At 47.2% G+C, this 18,684-nt stretch overlaps 1 protein-coding gene across 2 annotated transcripts in view; it reads left to right on the plus strand.

Moving 5' to 3' along the window:
• The window catches only part of Plxna4 (plexin A4), a 445,710-nt gene extending 428,280 nt beyond the window's left edge, over window positions 1-17,430 (plus strand). For both annotated transcript variants that reach the window (XM_076913573.1, XM_034519140.2), the window contains 3 exons: window positions 3,389-3,601; window positions 8,579-8,729; window positions 10,970-17,430. In XM_076913573.1, the coding sequence (XP_076769688.1) occupies window positions 3,389-3,601; window positions 8,579-8,729; window positions 10,970-11,065 (460 nt within the window). In that variant the 3' untranslated portion in view covers window positions 11,066-17,430. The remainder of the gene's footprint in view (window positions 1-3,388; window positions 3,602-8,578; window positions 8,730-10,969) is intronic.
• Window positions 17,431-18,684: the final 1,254 nt, after the last annotated feature.

Below are 18,684 nucleotides of genomic sequence, written 5' to 3' on the forward strand. Positions count from 1 at the left end.
GAGTATTTCATTTGAGGTTGAAGTCACAAGGCCAAGCATCAGTATTCAAGACAGGATGCAGAACCTTGAGGAAATGGGGCTCAGTAAATATTGATGAGGCACAGGCAGCGATGGCCTGCTTGAGAGTTTTACCTGCAGCAGAGCTAGCTGATGTTCATCCTCTGGAACTGAATCTGTTGCCTTTAGACAGCCCCTTTTCAGGCCACTCTTCCCCAGATATTTCTTCTGAAGCAGCATAGACCTAGTGCCCAGTGCTATAACTACTAGGATTTGCCAGGCTCTAGGGCACAAGCAGGCACCCTGATGCCCACCCCAGAACCCAGACCTGAAAACTGAGAAGGCAGAAGTCAGCCTGGGGTATCAGTGCTATTCTCCAGGACATTCTGTGGCCTTTCCCTCTTTCACTTCAGAGGATCACTAGCCCCCAAAGAGGTTCAGGCCATGCAGCAAAGTCCTTACCAGCCTTCTAAAGCAGGACCCCTAGAACTTGGGTTCCATTCTGTGCACCCACTCTGGTGAGATAGATTCCTCCTCTCTAAGTCTGTCTGTGTGACTCTTGGGAGGTGGTCTGAGGGGCAGCACCCACCTCAAAGTCTGCATTGCTCTGATGAACCTATACCTAGTGCTGGCCACCTTCAGATAGGGCAGATGTTCCTCTGAGCCCTCCTATTGGTGTAGCCAGAGAGACATGACTTTGCAAACCTCCCCCCCTAGGTGGCAGCCTCCTTTCTGAGTCATCCCAAGGTTGCAGGTGCTACCTAGAGACGTGGACCAGGAAACAGAAAGCCCAGGAAATAAGCACACTTCACTTACTGTAGGAAGAACAACACCAGCTTCAAGTTCTTCCTTAGAAGAGCATCTCTTGTCCCTATCCCCTATCCCCTGGTACCATGGACCATACTCAGTTAGAAATAATCAGCTCTGTCTGTGACTAGAGTTCATCATCCCTGCTGAGGGCATTGTTTCTTTATTCCTGTCTCAAGGTGTGACTCCCCTGCCCCTTCCACCCCCTCTCCCCCAGTTCTCCACAGGTTCTCTGTTAAATAACACTCCTTCCCATTTAGCCGGAGTGGCTGTAATCAGCCGGAGATGAGCATCTCCGCTGATGTTAATAACATGCTAATATTTCATTAGGCAGGAGCTTCAGTGGTGCCTCTGCTTCCTGTGTGGTGCACCTGCCTCACTGCTGGCTTAAGGGACAGGGAAAAACAGTTACCGCCACCACATGGGTCCCCAGCACCTCTGATCTGAGTGGGACAAAGGGAAACCAAGGGAAACCAAGTCTCTTCTTCAGAGCTCCAAGCACAGAGACAGTAACCACCTTTTAAAAAGGTTGGGAAGCTACTGTGAGTCCCTGTACCCATGTGCTGTCACTCTGTTTAATTTCCTGCCCTGGATTCCCAGTGATGGTGCAAATGACAGACACCAAATATTAACAAACCTCAGTGTGCCTGCCCCAACCCTATGTGGCACTTACTGAAGAGACTTAATAAATGCTTGTTGATTGATTGGCACCTGAGAATGTCAGGTCTTCCTGCATTTATGGTGTTTATTGTTTGTATTATACAAATGGGCTGCTGGCAGATAGAAGAAGAGCAAAAATATTGTATCTGGTGCCTTGAAATAATGTAATTCAAAGATGTTAAGTTCTAAGAGGCAAGCCAAACACACGCGGGCATTGTAACTATCACCAGCCGTGAGCACAGTCACCAAAACAACAATAAAACATCAGGGGAAGAGGCAGGAGGCAAAGAGGTGGGAGCAAAGAGAAAGAAGAAAGTCGTGCCTGCACTGTCCCCCTCCTTACCGGCAGCTCAGCAGGCTGGTGGGAGCTGCAGAGCTAGACAGGCAGGAAGAACACAGCCCAAAAAGGTATGCCCCAGACACTCCTCCAACTACAGGCCTTCTGTCTAGTGCAATGACTACAGACAGAATCAGGCCACATTATGATTTTCTCTTTGTCTCTGTATGAGCATCCCCTACCTGTAGTCCATCTAAAGAATACACCTATGCAGTGTTTTAAAATAAATCAAATGTGGACCTGGGGATGTTTGGGCCCTAGGCTTGATCCCCCCCCAAACCACATAAAACTGTGTGTTGTAGTACACACGTGAACCCCAGTACTTGGGAAGCAGAGGCAATGGGTCCTCAGCTGCATAATGAATTTAAGGACAGCCTGGGCTACATGAGTTCCTGTCTCAAAACAGAGGAACTGGGGAGATGGCTCAGTTGGTAAACTGCTTGCCCTGCATGCGTAGGACATGAGTTCAGTCCTCAGCGCCTGTAGAAGAAGATGGTCATGATGGTGTGCACTTGTAAGTTGGCACTGGAGAGACCGAGGCAAGAGGGTCTCCAAAGCTTTCTGGCCAACCAGCTTAGCCTAGTCAGTGAGCTCCAAGCCAGTGAGACACCCTGTTTCAAAAGAACAATCTAAAAAAAAATTCAACGTGGAGGGCTGCAGAGTAATGACAGTAGAGGGTGACCCCCAGCCTCCACATGCACAAACACACAGGTATATCCCTCCTTGCGTACACTAACATGCTCATAGATTAACAACAATAAAGAACAAACTAATCAAGTGTCCCCCCAGAGAAGGCTCTGCAGAGACTGCTCTCGGGTAGATTTTGTGCCCAGTGCAGTCCAACATTCTCTGCTCTCAGGGGAAGCCTTGTTTGTGTGCATTTGGCTGCATGTGCCTTCTCTGCGAGCCTAGAATGTGGGGTTCCTGAGGACAGAGGATGTGTCCTCATCCTTGTATTTCCTGTTGCTGGCTGAGCTCTTGGCAGGCAGTAGGTACTGACTGGAAGAAGGGAGGGAAGGAAGGGATGGGAGTCTATGGGTTAGATAAGGGGTTGGTGCTACCTGGAAGCCTAGTGGCAAAAGATCACTTGGTCAGTCACATCCACCCTCCAACCTCAGTTCCTTTGCCAGGCAGGACGTAGCCTATGGCACTAGACAGGAAGCAAGGGTATGACTTCTGGCAAATCATGCAGTAAGCAGTCAGATGGGAGATATATGCTCACGAATGGGATGGTCCCAGCAACAGTTAGGAATGAAGACCTAAATTCTGCTTTGTAGTATGCACATGGCTGACTCCTATGCCACAAGGGAAGTACAGAGTCCCACGTCACAACTGGGAGTCACATCCTCTAGAGTTCTTCCAGTGGTACCTTTCTAGGTGAACCCCACCTCACCCCAATCTTGCTGATTTCCTGAATTATGCTGAATAGACCCACTGCCCTGCCCGTTCCCTTTATTTCCCACGGCAACCATTGATGGTTTCTAAGCTGTGTGAGATGTGCTCGTTGTTCCGTCTCAGAACTCTACATCAGGCTATAGCCCGCTACCCCACCACTCCTGACGAGAGCTGCTTCTTCCCTCCACACAGCCTGCCTCTACGGTTTTGGGTGAATATGATCAAGAACCCTCAGTTTGTGTTTGACATCCATAAAAACAGCATCACGGATGCCTGTCTCTCTGTGGTGGCCCAGACCTTCATGGACTCCTGCTCCACATCGGAGCACCGGCTGGGCAAGGATTCCCCCTCCAACAAGCTGCTCTATGCCAAGGACATCCCCAGCTACAAGAACTGGGTAGAGAGGTGAGTTATGGCCCATGGAAACCTGAGGGTGTCTGTCTGGAGCAGGCTATCACCCTGGAACAGAAAGCAGGCTGATGCTTCCATACTAGTCACTGTCACAGTTGTTCCTGCAGTAGGAATGCCCACAACTCATGGCCCCCTCACTGAAGCAAGCACTGGGAATCGTAGCAGAGGTTACCAATTGGCACACCTCCCTATATGGAACAGCATGGACCTTAGTGACAGTATCATTTAGGCAGAGAAGGAGATGTTGACCCTGATAGCCACCCCCTACCCTGCAATACATATATCTATTACACATGCACACACACACACACACACACACACACACAGAGAGAGAGAGAGAGAGAGAGAGAGAGAGAGAGAGAGAGAGAACATATATAACATATACATAAACCATATATGCATCCATGCATGCATAGGTACCATGAACACATGCATACACTGTATATACATGAAACCACAATATATACATACACATATCTGCATGCCATCCATGTTCATTTACATATATACCATACACAGAGAACGCATGCATGCATAACATACGTCTTCCTTCCATCGCTCCTCTCACCGTCCTTTGTCCACCCCTCATTCCACTTCTGTCTCTACCTTGTCACAGTGGTAGTGGTGACCCCTGAATGCTCTCATCCTTTACTGTCCCAGTTGGGTTTTTGCTTGTGGGTAAGTTTGAGACGAGAGCCTCTGGCTTTCCTCAGAACTGTTGGCTGCTGTACTGACCTCACTGAGAGAACCTGATTGTTCATTGTCCTGAAGCCGGCATGTGATTGCCTGTCATTTCTATTGTGCTCCCAGTAGCAGTGGACTCTACTTTATCTGGTTTAGAGTTTCTTTGTTGTCTTGTTGCTATTCTTTGTTTAAAGATTATTTTTCATGTTTGTTATAGCAAGTAATGAGCTTCATTATGGCATTTTTTACATGAATATCATGCTCTGCTTATATGCACTCCATTACCCTCTGATTCCCTGCTTTCCTCTGATTTTAACCCTCTCCCTAGTAACATGACTATCACCCATTTACCGTATGCAGACTTTTGTCTGTAGGAGTTGAGCAGAAAAAAAGCCACTGTTGGCCCACTAGAGACCACAGCAGGGTGTGTCATGTACTGAATGCTGTCTATGACATGCAGCATAGCACAAAGAAGGTGACACATTGTAAGCATTTAAATACACCTTCTAAGGAACCCACATGGACTCTGTGCCATCTACCTACCAGTGGTCATCAAGATCTCTGGTTTTAGGTATAGGTGAAAGTAAAGCTGGCCCTGGAAGCAGCTCCGAGGGGAGGCTGGACAGCTGGTTTCTCATGCATGCACCCACTAAGCTGACATGGATGTGTCTGTGTGTTCCACTCTGGGTGTATTGGGTACATGGGAAACAATAGACCCGACCCCCTTCTTGCAGCTCTCACATCTTAGTATCAAACAAGACCCACAAACTGGAGTAGGAGGGATCAAGTAGTAAGGCGTTCATTCCTCCGGCTCTGGGGGACATCATTCATGCATTCCCAGAGGCCTCTGAACACGTCACAGCATGAGGCTCAAAATGTATTTCCATCCATCATAACACTCAGCTGAAGAGTCTTTCTGCCTTTCTTCAACCCACCCCACTTAGATTCAGGAGCATGGAAGAATCCAGGACCTTTCCCTGAATGGCAACTCCCTGAGCTCTGATGTGGAACCCCAGGGGCTGGCTTCCCACAGAGTTGGTCAGAGCTCAGCAAGAAGAGTGAACTGAAGTCGTGGGCAAACCCAGCCCCTCCTTGTCCGAGCAATGGCAATCAGCTATCCAGGTTGCCAGGCCTGGCCAGTCCTGGTATGGGGAAGAGGGAAGCTAGGGGACTTTTAGAGTCTCTCTGAAGAGGAAGCTCATTGTAGGCAGAAATTCTTTGAGTTCAAGAAGGGGGTCAAGGCTGACCTTTCTGTTCTTCGTGTGCAGTCAGCTGATGAGAACACTTGTTTGAAGTTCATTGTCAGGGCTTTATTGCATTCTTAGCAATCGATAAGGCATCTCTGCCCAAGTCCCAGCATGAAGGCCAGCTTGGCAGGAGTGGGAAGAAGCAATTGTATGCATGGCAGAGGAGACTCCATGCCGGGTCATGGTCAGGCTGGGGGGTGGGACAAACTGGCTAGCTGTGGGCTGGGCAGAGCCTTGGATGAAAGCATTAGCTAAGCTCTGCAGAGAGAATGGGACCGTTTAGTAGCAGGCAGCCTGGGGCTGAGAACAGGGTGGAAAACAGGTAACTGAGTTGTTGGTAGCCACTTGCCTCCACCCATTCAGAACTTCTAAAGATAAAGCCATGTAGTTGATCCACTTAGGGGCTAGCAGAGGACCACAGACATGCCCTGGTCCAGACCAGTCTCCTCAACCTCAAAGCAAAAAGGAGTATGAGAAATGAAACCATACCATGGGGGACCTGATGACATGTCAGGGAGAAGACTGGAAAATACATCCTAGACAGCATGTCACCCATCAGCTTCAGATGAGAAAGTTCCAGTCCCCGTTCTCACCCTCTCTACTCTTATTTTTCCAACTTTCTACAACATCTCATTACCTCTTCCCCTGGGACACGTTCACACGCGCGCACATGCGCGCGCGCGCACACACACACACACACACACACTCACGCACGCGCACGTCCACGCACACGCACGCACACGCGTGCAAGCACACACACACACAATTTTCCTAAATATTCTCTTTGGAGAAATGCCTTACTCAAATACCCTGCAGGAGAAAAACCATTGCAAGAGACAGACATCAAGCATCTTCTGTTTCTGGTGTGGAAAGAGTCCTTTCTGTGTGCAGACAGTAATCTCTAGCCTAGGCTACTATGCCACTCAGGGACCATGAAAGCAGCAGGGGAGCCTGTGCTGTTTGTAAGAAACCTGACAGTTTCACAAGCAGGCAACAAGAGCAGCAGGAGCTCTCACTACTGTTGACAGTTCTGTCCTCTCTGTGGGAATCTGAGTTTTCCATCCTACTCAGAGACTGGTTTTCTCCAGATGACAGAGTAGAACCATGTGGACACAAGGCACTGGTCTCATCCATGTTCCACGAGCTGCTGGCCATAGTACTAAAAGTGAGAGAACCCGCTGCCCGAGCTTCTCAGGTACAGGACCGCAAAGATAACTTTTCCTTGGTGAACCTATCTGGCTTGGTAGTCACAGGATCCATAAGGGAAAGGTGGCACAAATCTTGGCAACAGCAAGGTCAAAACCCACCAGTGAAACCTCTGTGCTTCTGCTGTAAAATGGAATGCTGGCATTTATTGGATCCAGATATATTTTATTAGTTGCAATGAATGGAGATACCTGCTGGACCTGTAGTACCTACAACATCACTAATTCACCCAAGCCCCTTGTATTAGAGCACTGAGGCATGTGCTTTGAGGTGGAGCCTGCCTTGAAAATAACAGTGTCTTCTAGGGTGAAGGAACAGACATGAAGCAGGTCAAGGATGTGGGGTTCTGAGGACAGGAGGTGGTGTGAGAGAGCATTGTGAAGGGCAGGAAGGAGTCCAGATGAGCCAGGGGCAGCACATCTTCCAAATGTTCTCAACTACTCCCTTGAAAGGTCTTATTGTCCAGCCTTTGCCTTATTATCGTCTAGGCAGCAAGCCAAGGGCCAAGACCTCCTTGCCAGCCACAGCAAGATGGCACTCAACAGGCAGTGGGCACTGTCTGCTGCAGGGAGTGGGGTTTTGAAGCCGCAGGAGTTTCCTTTTGACCACTCCTTTCCCTAGCCAGAGACCAGATCTTTCCCTTCCCCAAAATGCAGTGGCAATCCCAGAAGACTGTGCCCCAAGGCAAGCATCCATCTCAGCTGTTACCTGCCTGGGAAGATTCTGGTCACAAATTAAGCTGTCATTCATTGTAGGCTTGAAGCTGGTGACTGGTGGAGCCCTAAAGAGTCATTTATGACAGTCTGTCTCCCAAGCACTGGGCGCTGTTGGGGACAGGGAGAAGATAGGGAAGTGGCAAGGGGATGGGGCAGAGGTGCCCTATAAGCAGAAAAAGACACAGAGCAGGACCAGTGACACTATTTGGTCACCTTGTGAAGGAAGCCTGAACTCTTGAAGCTCTGAGAGTCAGGATTTAGAAAACCTTGAAGGAGTTTTCCTCCTTAAACTCCATGCTGACACCTCACCTGCTTTACCTTGTCCCTGTCCTAGAATCACTTTCCCCTCCCCAGATTCTAGTTCCTTATGCTGATGGCTGCAGCCCTGCAGCCCAGGGACTTGGTATAGCATGGGCCAACAAACTACAGGACCTCTTGACTTGCCAGTGACTCCCCATCTTTCCAGTTACCTCTTCTTTACTTCTTGCCACCTACAACACCAAAGCACATTGCAGAGGATGAGGAAGTGGCTGGGTTAGGGGCACAGGGACCTCTTACTTCCTCATTAGGAAACTGTGTGTCTCTCTTCTGGCGGGGGGACTTGGAGGTCTGATGCATAAAATGTCAAATTGCAGAAATTAAAAATGTAAATGCTGGCATCTAATTAACCAGTTGACAGCAGTGCACAGCTGCAAGTGACAGTGACTGATTGCCTTCTGCCAGCCTCTCTCTCCCAGCAGCCTCCACCCCTCTCTCTTAACCTCCAGAGAGCACAGGCCATCAGAGAAGAGCAACTGTTCAGAAGAACCCTGCAGCCCTGCTGGAGAGGCACGAGGCATGCTGGAGCCCTGTGTCAGGAGCTGGGAACGAAGTAGATGCTCTGGGCCAGAAACCCTCTGACTCCTGGTTCTCTGTCCATCCTCTCATATCCTTCTGTCAGTGTCTCCTGTATCAGAGCTGCAGAGGGCTCTCCCTGGCTGTGACATGGAAGCCCAGATGGGACACTACCATGATCACCAGGTGGTCACAGGATAGGCTACCATTGCTTGAAGCTTCCGTGTCTCCTGTATGTTCTCTGTGTATGATTCCAGCTACTCTCTGTCTCCCACCCCTCACAGGTATTATTCAGACATTGGGAAGATGCCGGCGATAAGTGACCAGGACATGAATGCATACCTGGCCGAGCAGTCGCGGATGCACATGAATGAGTTCAACACGATGAGTGCTCTCTCGGAGATCTTCTCCTATGTGGGCAAATACAGTGAGGAGGTAAGCTTTGCCCTGTCCTGCCACACCTGTACTGACAGAGATGGGGGCCACATCTGAATGTTTCATGCATGGAAATAGCCCCATGCATCTGTCATGGTAATTCTACCATCTAGACCTAGGACAGAACCGTGGGACTTAAAGAGAGCACTGAGGAGCATCCAGTCTACATATTCTCAAACAACTCCTTTTCAGATATAAGAACCCATTCCATTTTTTTCCTCTCCACCCCTTGCCCTAGGACTGAACCCAAGGCCTCCCACATGCTAGGCAAGGGCTCTACCATGTTTTCTTTTGCGATACTCTCCATAACTTGGCAAGATTGCTCTTGAGTTCAACTCTGTAACCCTAGACCCCAGCCTGGCCTTGAACTTGCCTCATGCCAAAGCCTTACGGAGTAACTAGGAATACAGAATGTTCCACCAGACCTAGCTTGTTTTCTCTCCATTATTGCCCTTTAAGGTTTTTTTTTTTTCCATTTTTCTCTCTTATCTAATTCTCTTTGAGCAAAGACTTCCTCACGCTTAAGGATGACATCATGTGTTATGGCGTCCTATTGAGGAGAACAGGCCAGAGCAGAATAGAAATGGAATGGAATAGGATGGAGTCAAATAGGAGAGAGTTGAAGAGAAAAAGAGAGTGAAATAGGGGGGGACAGAAAAGGAATGGAAGAGAGGAGGGCTGAATGAACAGAACGAATAGAATGGGATGAAGTGCGTGAATCATTCATCATTGTGTTCCCTGGTTGGAAAACACTACCTGGGTAGCTGCCACCATGGATCCTGCCTTCATTCTAGTTAACACAAAGGTGCTGTGGGATTTTCTTAACTGTGTGGGTAGAAACCAAATGGTTCAGGATCCAGACTCCCTGAATCAAAGCTGCCTTCTTGGAGCAGAAGGTCATACCAAGAGCTGAAGCTAGTGCCCAGCTCCCCCCCATCCCCCAGCTTTGTCACCCAAGAAGTTCAAGAACCCTGTTAAAGGACCCCAGCAGGTAGAGAGCCCAATGATCTTCAGGCTATGAAAACATATAACCCTCATGTTAACAGGAAACATCAGTGAGTCCCTTAGGGGAGGGACCCCTGCCACCAGTCTGCAGACCGGTTATGGCCCAGGGAATAGTGTTCCTGTTTGTGGCAGGCAAGTAAATAAGGATGTTCTGTGAGACCGCACTGTGAGAATCCTGCTTCATTCACCCTTCACCTGCCAGAATACTTGTCTACTTTTAGCATTACAACAGTAAAAGACAGTTTCTCACCAACTCAGTAAGCAGCTCTAGCATCCCAAATTGAAAAAAATAAATAAATAAAAGAACTAACTAGTCATGAAATCCAAAGCCCAAGGAATCTCCAAGTCTTCCTAAGCTCATCCAGCAGATTTTGCTCTCCAACCTACCCTTCAGACCAGAGAACACCCTACCTTGCTTGTCTGGTACCTCCCTTGGGGCATTGTGCCTAGGGTGCTTATGTGTGTGACCAGGCCTTATTCACTGCAACCAAGCAGAGCAGATGCAGATGATAAAGAAAAATGCATGATCCTTCAGGAAGATCATGCTTCACCCCAGATGATTCAATGTAACATGTTCTGAGTTTCCAGGAAATCCCAGAAACTTTCCCACAGACAGTGCAATCACCCATCATTGTCTTCTGTCAAGCACCCAACCTCAGAAATGGGTAGCCACTATGTGCCAAATACCAATTCAACTTAGAACCCTTTTCCTTTAGGTTTATTTGACTTTTAACAGATAATGTTAAGCCAACTGGCTTTCTAATTGTGGATATTTAGGCCTCAAAGGGCTATTGGGGAAAGCACTTCCTTATTTTGGAAGGGAAGGTAGGATTTGTTATTAATGGAAAAGCACATTCTGCTCCGCCTGAGCTTTTGCACTGGCTATGGAACTCCCCAGATGCCATTGAGACTGTAGGTGACAGTGGCTTTTCTGCATAGGCATCTGCAGCAAAGCTTCTCCTTCAGCCAGCTGTCTCTCAGAAACAATGGAATGTACACATTATCCAGATGTGACAGTGTATGTGTTGGTGTCTGGTGACATGAGCACTCATATGCCTCTCACCTCTCACTACCTTCCTCACTCAGGTTGCTTGCTTACACAACAGCTATCAGTTGTACAGTGTATCAGCCGGTACACTAATGCCCTGACAATATCCATACTATCTTTGTGTACCCCCAGAAATATAGGTAATCTTACCCATAGTAGTAATCTTCCATTTTTGATCCTTCCACAGATCCTTGGACCCCTGGACCATGATGACCAGTGTGGAAAGCAGAAACTGGCTTACAAACTAGAACAAGTCATAACCCTCATGAGCTTAGACAGCTGAGAACTGTCCTTCCAGGGCCATCCTGGAGGGAGGGACACACCAAGCCGTGCCTCAGTCTAGATTATCATCTTTACCAAGTGCAAGTTCCGACAGGCATCAGCAGCAACCCCAAGCAGCGCCGTCTCTCCTTTCATTTCTCTGCCTCTTCTGTCTCTCCCTCCTTCCAGAGTCCCACCTCTTCCAGTTGCTCTGCCAGTGGGATTGGACCACATCGCTGACCCTCCATCAATTTAGGGATGGCCAGGCCATAGTGAGGGACCTGACCAGATCTCAGAGTCAGGCTCCCTCCCAGCTGCTCCTGGCCCCATGCATCAACAGCAGGGCTCATAAAGGATGAGGAGCTGAGGACAGAACATTCCTATGCTGCTACTTCACCTTCTGCTTTGAAAATCCCCACTGTGGTCCAAAACCTGGCTTCAGGAAGCAACTGTGAGCTCAGTATTATCTGAAGTAGGAGACATCACTCGACTCTCCATTTTCACACACTCAACAACAAGAGGCCAGGCAGTGGATCTGGGTGCTTTGTAACTGTGAGATAAGGGCCTTGCCTCCTACTGATTTTGGACTGGGGATCAGTGGAAGTTTAAAGATGCTCTCTCAGGGGCCGCTGCCTACCTGTTTGATGTCCAGCAGCCTTCTGTCCCCTTCCAATATCCTTGGAGGCCTTCTAAATGTCCATATAGACCTTACTCCCCTTCCTGTGAAAAGTCAGACAGGGAAAAGCTAACAGTTACATTCCACCATGGAGATGTTCCTACATTATGTAATCTGGTTCCTAATAGCAGAAATGTAACATGGAGAGAGAGAAGAGGAAAAAGAGTATCATCTATGCCAGAAGCAACAATGAATTGTTCTCTATTCACCCCAAGTTCAAATGCATCATGACCATAGTCAAAGGTCCATTGCTGGAGCCTTGTGTGTTGTCTAGAGAAGGCATCTCCATGCTCCTTTGTCACCATCATCAATACTCACCATGAAATACAGAGTGCATCTAGGAGATTCTACCTCCAGCCGTCTCCGAGGCTCCATCCCCAATGTCTTTGGGAACTCCATAAATGGCCAGCCCAGCCCTTGTCCCTCCTGCAGAATCTGGTGCCATTGCTATGCAGATGACTTTGTCACTGGAATGTCCAGACCTCTGTGGGAATTGTTTCATCAACATCTCAGCTGTCTCTTCAGTGGTTCTTCCTCCTTATCCTTTCCAAGGTCATCTACCATTGGAAGAAACATACTTACACACAGCCTCACCAAGACAGAACAAGATGCCAGCAGCCTCAGCCAACAGCTTGTGCCTGGAAGGGACTGGAGACCTGAGTGAGGGACCTGGATGGATATGGAGAACAGTACATACCACTAAACCATGGCCCTGGCGTTTTTGTCTCCATTGTGTCTTGCCATCTTTGGATATGCCATTTTGTCTTACCCAGTCATGAAAACGTGTGCTCGGAAATGTACCAAGTGGTTATACAAAGAGGTGGTCTATTGGTGGGTCCTGGGAACCTACAATCTTGAAGGGTTCTTAGATACTTAGTGATCCAGTCTCCACCATTAGCAAGAATCTCTTATGGCAGCTCTGGCTTGTTGTCCCACTCTCGTGGAGACAAGAGAGGCACTGGAGAAGGTGGTGTTAATAGCATTCCAGTCTTGCCTTTCTTCATTCTCCGTGCATCATGTGCCATTACTTCCCATCACTAAAATGAGCCTCACATGGAGCAAAGTCCATGTGTCATCCTGCGCCTGTAAGGACACTGAGTCCCTTTGCATATGAGGGAACAGGGTTGGGGGATACAACTAGGAACCTGCAGAAAACATGCAAAGATTTCTTATCCCATGTGGGAGGATGCTGAGACAGTCCCCTTCTCTGTCCCCTGGTTCATCTGTCCAGTCTTCAGTGTCAGTATACTGCGCTGAGTGGTAGCGAATGTCGTAAGAACATTCTTCTATCCACAGGAAATCAGAATGTTACTTACCAAGGCTGAGCTGTGTGAGCAGAAGGCCCTGTGTAGCATCACTGTAGACAAACGGCAAAGGCACACCAATGTAGCAAACAGGAAGAGGAGGCTACAGAAAGATGCATGGGAATTGGGGAGGGATAATGAAAAACAAAAACGAAAACCAAAGGTTTTGGCAAATCAGCTGCCAGGTGGAGACATGTAGAATTTCTATCACTGCATATTGCTTTCTTCCATGAAGCCTGGAACAGGACCTGGCAGGCTTTAGGGTGCATGTGGGGGTTAGTCTGGAGGAGCACCTCAGCTGCAAAGGTCTTTTTATACATATGAAGGGTTGGGGAGGAGAGAGACAGGAACCTATTTAATATAAACTTGCAGATAGAAGGAAGCTGTGTGTGTGTGTCTGTGTGTGTGTGTGTGTGTGTGTGTGTGTGTGTGTGTGTAGATGCATGAATGAGATTTGATTTTTAAGTTTTGCACAGTTAGAAAAATATGAACAAGCAGCAAATGAGCTCGTGACTTTGCTGACTTTTTTTTTTTAAACTGGATGATTTTATTGTTATTATTATTTTGTCGGTACAGAATTTTTTTCATCAATTTTTGTTACAAGCAAAACTTCAAACACCTCAGAGAAATACACATATCCGGAAGAAAGAGGCCAGGACAGTCATCTTTCGTGGGTCTCCTCATTTCTCTTGAGGAGGGGCTTTCGTTAGATATTTTACTTAATTGGCACTTCATGGGCGATCCCAGTGACCTGCTTGGGGAACTCAGAAGTTGAGGCCCATCTTGCCTGTAAAAAACTTTCCCTGTTGCTGCTTGTTTGTTTGTTTACTTTCCATTTCTTCCATTTGATTTTTTTTTTTTTTTTTTTTTTTTTTTTTGGTGCAAGTGTGATACATTTAAAAGCAAGTATAGGCAACGTTATTCAAAATCTGTCAAATCCTCCCATATATTCTATCCTACTCCCACTTGGGATTTTCTAGTTCCTCTTAGCAACCAGAGACCTGGTGGTCTGTGAGCTTCCAGAGAAGTAAATCAGAGAAGCTAGGCTATGCAGTACAGTGGTGCCCTTGCCCTCCTTCCAGAGTTCATTTGCAGGGTGTTGTGCATCTGTTGAAGGTGGAACCTTTATTTATCTCCTGGAGTTTGTTCAGAGAGTATGTAGTGGGGGTGGGAGTGTGGGGGAGGGGGTTAGTAGTCTCTTTCACTTCCCATTCTTCTCTACATCCTCCTATTCCTGACATCACTGGTCAAAATGGTACTGACCACACATTCAAAATGTCTGGCCAAGTGAGGATTTGAATTTTGAAGGGAGATTAGCAGGGAGCTTCATGGGGTCCTGAATGCAGAAGAATATGTAGAAGAAACCAAAAGAAGGTATCTGCAGGTTGGTTATTTCTCTGTGGCATATGTCTCTTTAGGTGTGGGCATGGTCTGGTCATGTCTTTCTTTCTCCTTCACTGAAAGGAGACACCCTAATGTTTCTTAGTGCCATGAAGTCAAGTTAGCCTTTGAGTCAGTTACTTCCTCAGGAAAATACTTTCTTGCCTTCTTCTTTCAGTATAGTTTTAAATTTGGGGGACAAAGGATAAACAGAGGATTCCCCCAGACCAAGGTACTTTTCAACCCTGTACAACAAGCATGGCCAGAGCCAGCCGCTGGAGCCTCCATGTTGTGAGTCCATAGCCCTGGAATAAGCTTGTGGTGCCTGAACGGGGCCACGTTTGGAAAGAGAAATACTTTTAATGAATTTGCAGCTTAAGACAGAACACCCAGGACAATCCAAGGAAGCATGAGCTGCTAACAGACAAAGTCTTTCTGTGCCCCCAGGCTCAACTCCTGCTCCCACTGGGTTAATGTTGATACAGTGCCCAGATTGTCCAACACCCTAACATTCTGAGGTGTTTTAAGTACCACCCCACAGCCACACTCCCACCCTCCTCCCGCCCCCATGCATGTCTGTCTACTGACTGTACCCCACCCCGGCAGGCAGCTAGCTTCCTCCCTGTTCCTCCTTGAACCTCCTGTACAAGGAGCCTCCCCAAAGCCAAGTACTGATTCTGATACAGGAGTTGCTCAGTACTTTAGTTCATTTAGTAGTGAGTGCTGTCCCAACCCAGCTTTGGCTGCTTCACTGAGCTATAGGGTTGCCCTCCTTCAGCCAATACCCTGTGGGTCCTCTTCTAGAGGAGCCACAAGCAATGGCATCCCCAATGATCTCCAAGATGTGAGGCTCTGACACACTTTCCAGGACCTTGGGTGATGCTGCTGTGGTCCTTCCTGGCCTAACCACCTCTCATTTTGATTGAAATAAGAAACCTCCTTCCTTCAATCTCTCCTAGGACTCTCTGCCAGTGACTTCACCACACAGAAAGTGAATAAATGCTTTATCTTAAGAAAGGCCAATACTCCTGTCATCAGGAACAAATTTTCCTGATTGCATAGAACCAACTCAAGCTTCAGGCTTACAAGTGAGCAGCTGAGGTACCATTGCAGGTGGAGGTAAAGAGGCAGCTCCTGAGAAAGAGGCTGGGACCTTGCAAGCTTCCTCCAAGGCTCTGATGAGGGGGGGGGCCCCACATCCTCTCTCCCAGCTAGAAAGCAATCACTGCAGGAAACATTTCAAATATTAGGAGAGACTTTTTGGTGTTGTTTTACTACAGATCATTGCTTCTCAATAATAGTTACATTTTATTAGAGGGAGCATCCAAGTTAAAAAAAATCAAATCTTTCAGTTGTAAAGAGAAAATGTCTTTGTTAGCACTCCATGGAATCCCTTGAGTAGACTGATGGCTATCAGAAAGCTGAGCAGAGCAAGCAGTTCCCAAGGAGTGAAGAGAAGGTCATGTTCTAGCTCCTGGTAGGGATGGTGAGGGCTCGAAGTAGTGGGGTCTTTGATTGGGAATCTCACATTCCTTCCTCCTTCTTCCCTCCTCCCTCCTCCCTCCTCCTTGGGCTCCTATCTAGTCCTCCCTCTCTGAGCTGCCCCTGGAATTGCTGAATTCTTTAAATTTCTTCTCGGCTTCCTTCAAACTTCACTGAAGCTCGTTTTGAGGGACTCAAGCTCCCGGTCCCCAATGACACAAAAGCAAGTGGAAACTCAATTAGCCAGTTTCTTCTTCTGCCCATTTATTTTGTCTATATCTTTAAAGTTAAGACTCAAGCACATGTTGGAAGGGCTCCCTTTTGAGAGTGGAGTTCAAAGCAGAGGGTACAGTTAAGCAGCACCCCAAAACAAAAACTTTGAAGCAGAGACCACTCCAGCAAACAAAACCAAGGAACATTCCTGTGCAGAGATCAGTTCAGTTCTATCTGAACAAGAGGTGAAGATGGGTGTGTCCTCTCATTCCTGTGCAGGGATCAGTTCTATCTGAACAAGAGGTGAAGATGAGCTGTGACCTCATCTGTCTCCCTGTCCCTTCCCTGGCATTCTTGCCAGCTTGTTGGCTTATTAAACCTTCCGTTCTTTAAAAACAAAAGCTAGCTTACCTCAAAGAATTTTACTTCCATTTGGAAACCAATGACAGGGCTTGAGAATGAATGACACTCCCCCGTACCTTTCCATACCTGGGCCTGGTGTCCTTGAGGCACATGGTCTTAGCTTAGTTCTGAGTTAGGTGCTCAAAGCAGAAACCAGGTCCCCAGACCTGATATAGGAAGGAAGGATTGTATGCAGCCTTTCTCCCTGCTTAGCATGTAAGGAACAGCCTCTGTCTCTTCCATCAGGGTCTTGTCAAGTTACCATAGCAACCAGCAACTCCAGGTACCACAAAAGACAATGTCTCCAAGAGCTGAGGTATGGGAGAGAGCAAGGGGTTCTGGCTTGGTTAGAGGACCCAGAATTAAGCCCCATATACTAGGAAGACAAAGGAAGGATGAATCGAACTGGATGCATGAATGGGTTAAGAAACTGCAGAGGCCTTGTGAGTCTGAGAGAGAGGCCACTGGCAGAGCTAGAACAGATCACTTCTGTTTTCCTCACCACTTACCCTTCTCCAGCCTGCCCCACCTCTGTTCCAAAACTCTCACCTTGAATACTGACCCTTGGAAAGAAGAAAGCAAAATATACCTTTAGACAACAGTGTTACCCTGAGCCGCAAGGACAGGTGGATGGGATCTCTGAAGAAAAAAAAAAAAAAAAAAGAGGGTCTTCTGGTTTTGATTTTTAAAAAGAGTATCCTAGTAAGAATTTAAAAAATGATTTAAAAAAAAGTTTTTAAAAGAAAACCTATGCTATTTAAATTGGAGCCCAGTTGTAACTTGGTAAAGGCAAGCTTCTGTACCTTTGTTATAATTAATTGTATACCTGTGTATGTAAATATAAGGCATTCCTATTTTGCAGTTCAGAACAAAAAAACTATTTGTAATATAGAATAAAGTTTATTAAAAAATAATAAAAATGCAGTTTGAGATTCGGGGTCTTTATGTGACTATTTGGGTAAGGTGGGTCATAAGTAGACTTTGACAACCTCGACCAAGATGACACACGACATAGCCTCTCTCTAGATACCAGATACATGAGATCTAACTATCTGAGGGTTGTCTTTCTACCTAAAGCTTAGTTCTCATGTAAGGCAGCTACATGGGGCAGGGACTCTGTATGTTAAGGAGTGGAAGCTCACTCTCATAATGTTGACAACAGACAATGCTTCCCCAGGGGCCTCAGCTCCACTCTGAACCTATCTCAACACATTAGCTCAACATTGGTTCTAACCACCAGATTTGCTTTTCAAGAGGAAACAAGGATTGTTACTCTGCTCTAACCCTTCCTGGCAAGCCATGCTTTAGTCTCTCCACCCTGATGGCTGGTGTAGGTTACTCAATAAAGAGACAGCCTTGGCCATGGCGAGTGATGAGAAGGGCAGGAAGGGACTTGAAGGGACAGTTCCTGGGTGTGCCTATAGTTTAACACTTTAGCGTTCCAACTCCAGAGAGTCATTCTGGAACATGACAGAACTTCTAAGGAAAAGGATCAACGAGGCTGGGAGGCAGCAACCTCTAGCAGACACAGACCGCAGGGACAAGTAAGTGACCCAGAAACACCTCAGCAATGGCTTGTGAATGGAGGAAGACACATCTGTGGCCTCCAGACTGGGCATGGGTTGCCCAGACTCACCCAGGAAAGAATCTAGTGATTATAAAGAATGTTCTCTCCTTAATAATGATGGAGGATGGATGAGAATATGTAGCTTGTGATGCCCAGCTCCACCCTATTCCTGCCACATTCTCTGCAGATTTTACCAATGCAATCGTAAGTGTCACTAGACCCAACCACCATGAACTTGAGCAGACAGACCACTTCTTGGTGCACCTGTTTCCTTATTCGCCAATGGAGGAGTGTTCTAGCTGACCCAGAAAGGCTTTTAGTCTGACTTAGACAATGGATTGAAAAGAGAGCTGATGTTCCACAAAAGGCCATGTAAACACGTATGGTTTTATTAGTCATGAAAACAACTCTGTACAAACACAAGTGGATCAGTGCTGGAGCCTCGGTGACATTTAGAGGAGCTGCCTTAGTTACTCACTGGAAGAGAAAAAAAAAACAATAAATATCTCACACTTTATGAAAAATATTGTCGTTAAACTGGGATTCTTGAAGCCAGTGGCCGTTACTCAGTTGAATGTTACCCTGGCTTAGCTCAGTGACTGGCTCAAGGAGATATT

This window comes from Arvicanthis niloticus, chromosome 15 (genome assembly GCF_011762505.2).
Source record: "Arvicanthis niloticus isolate mArvNil1 chromosome 15, mArvNil1.pat.X, whole genome shotgun sequence".
In the NCBI taxonomy this organism is placed as follows: Eukaryota; Metazoa; Chordata; class Mammalia; order Rodentia; family Muridae; genus Arvicanthis; species Arvicanthis niloticus.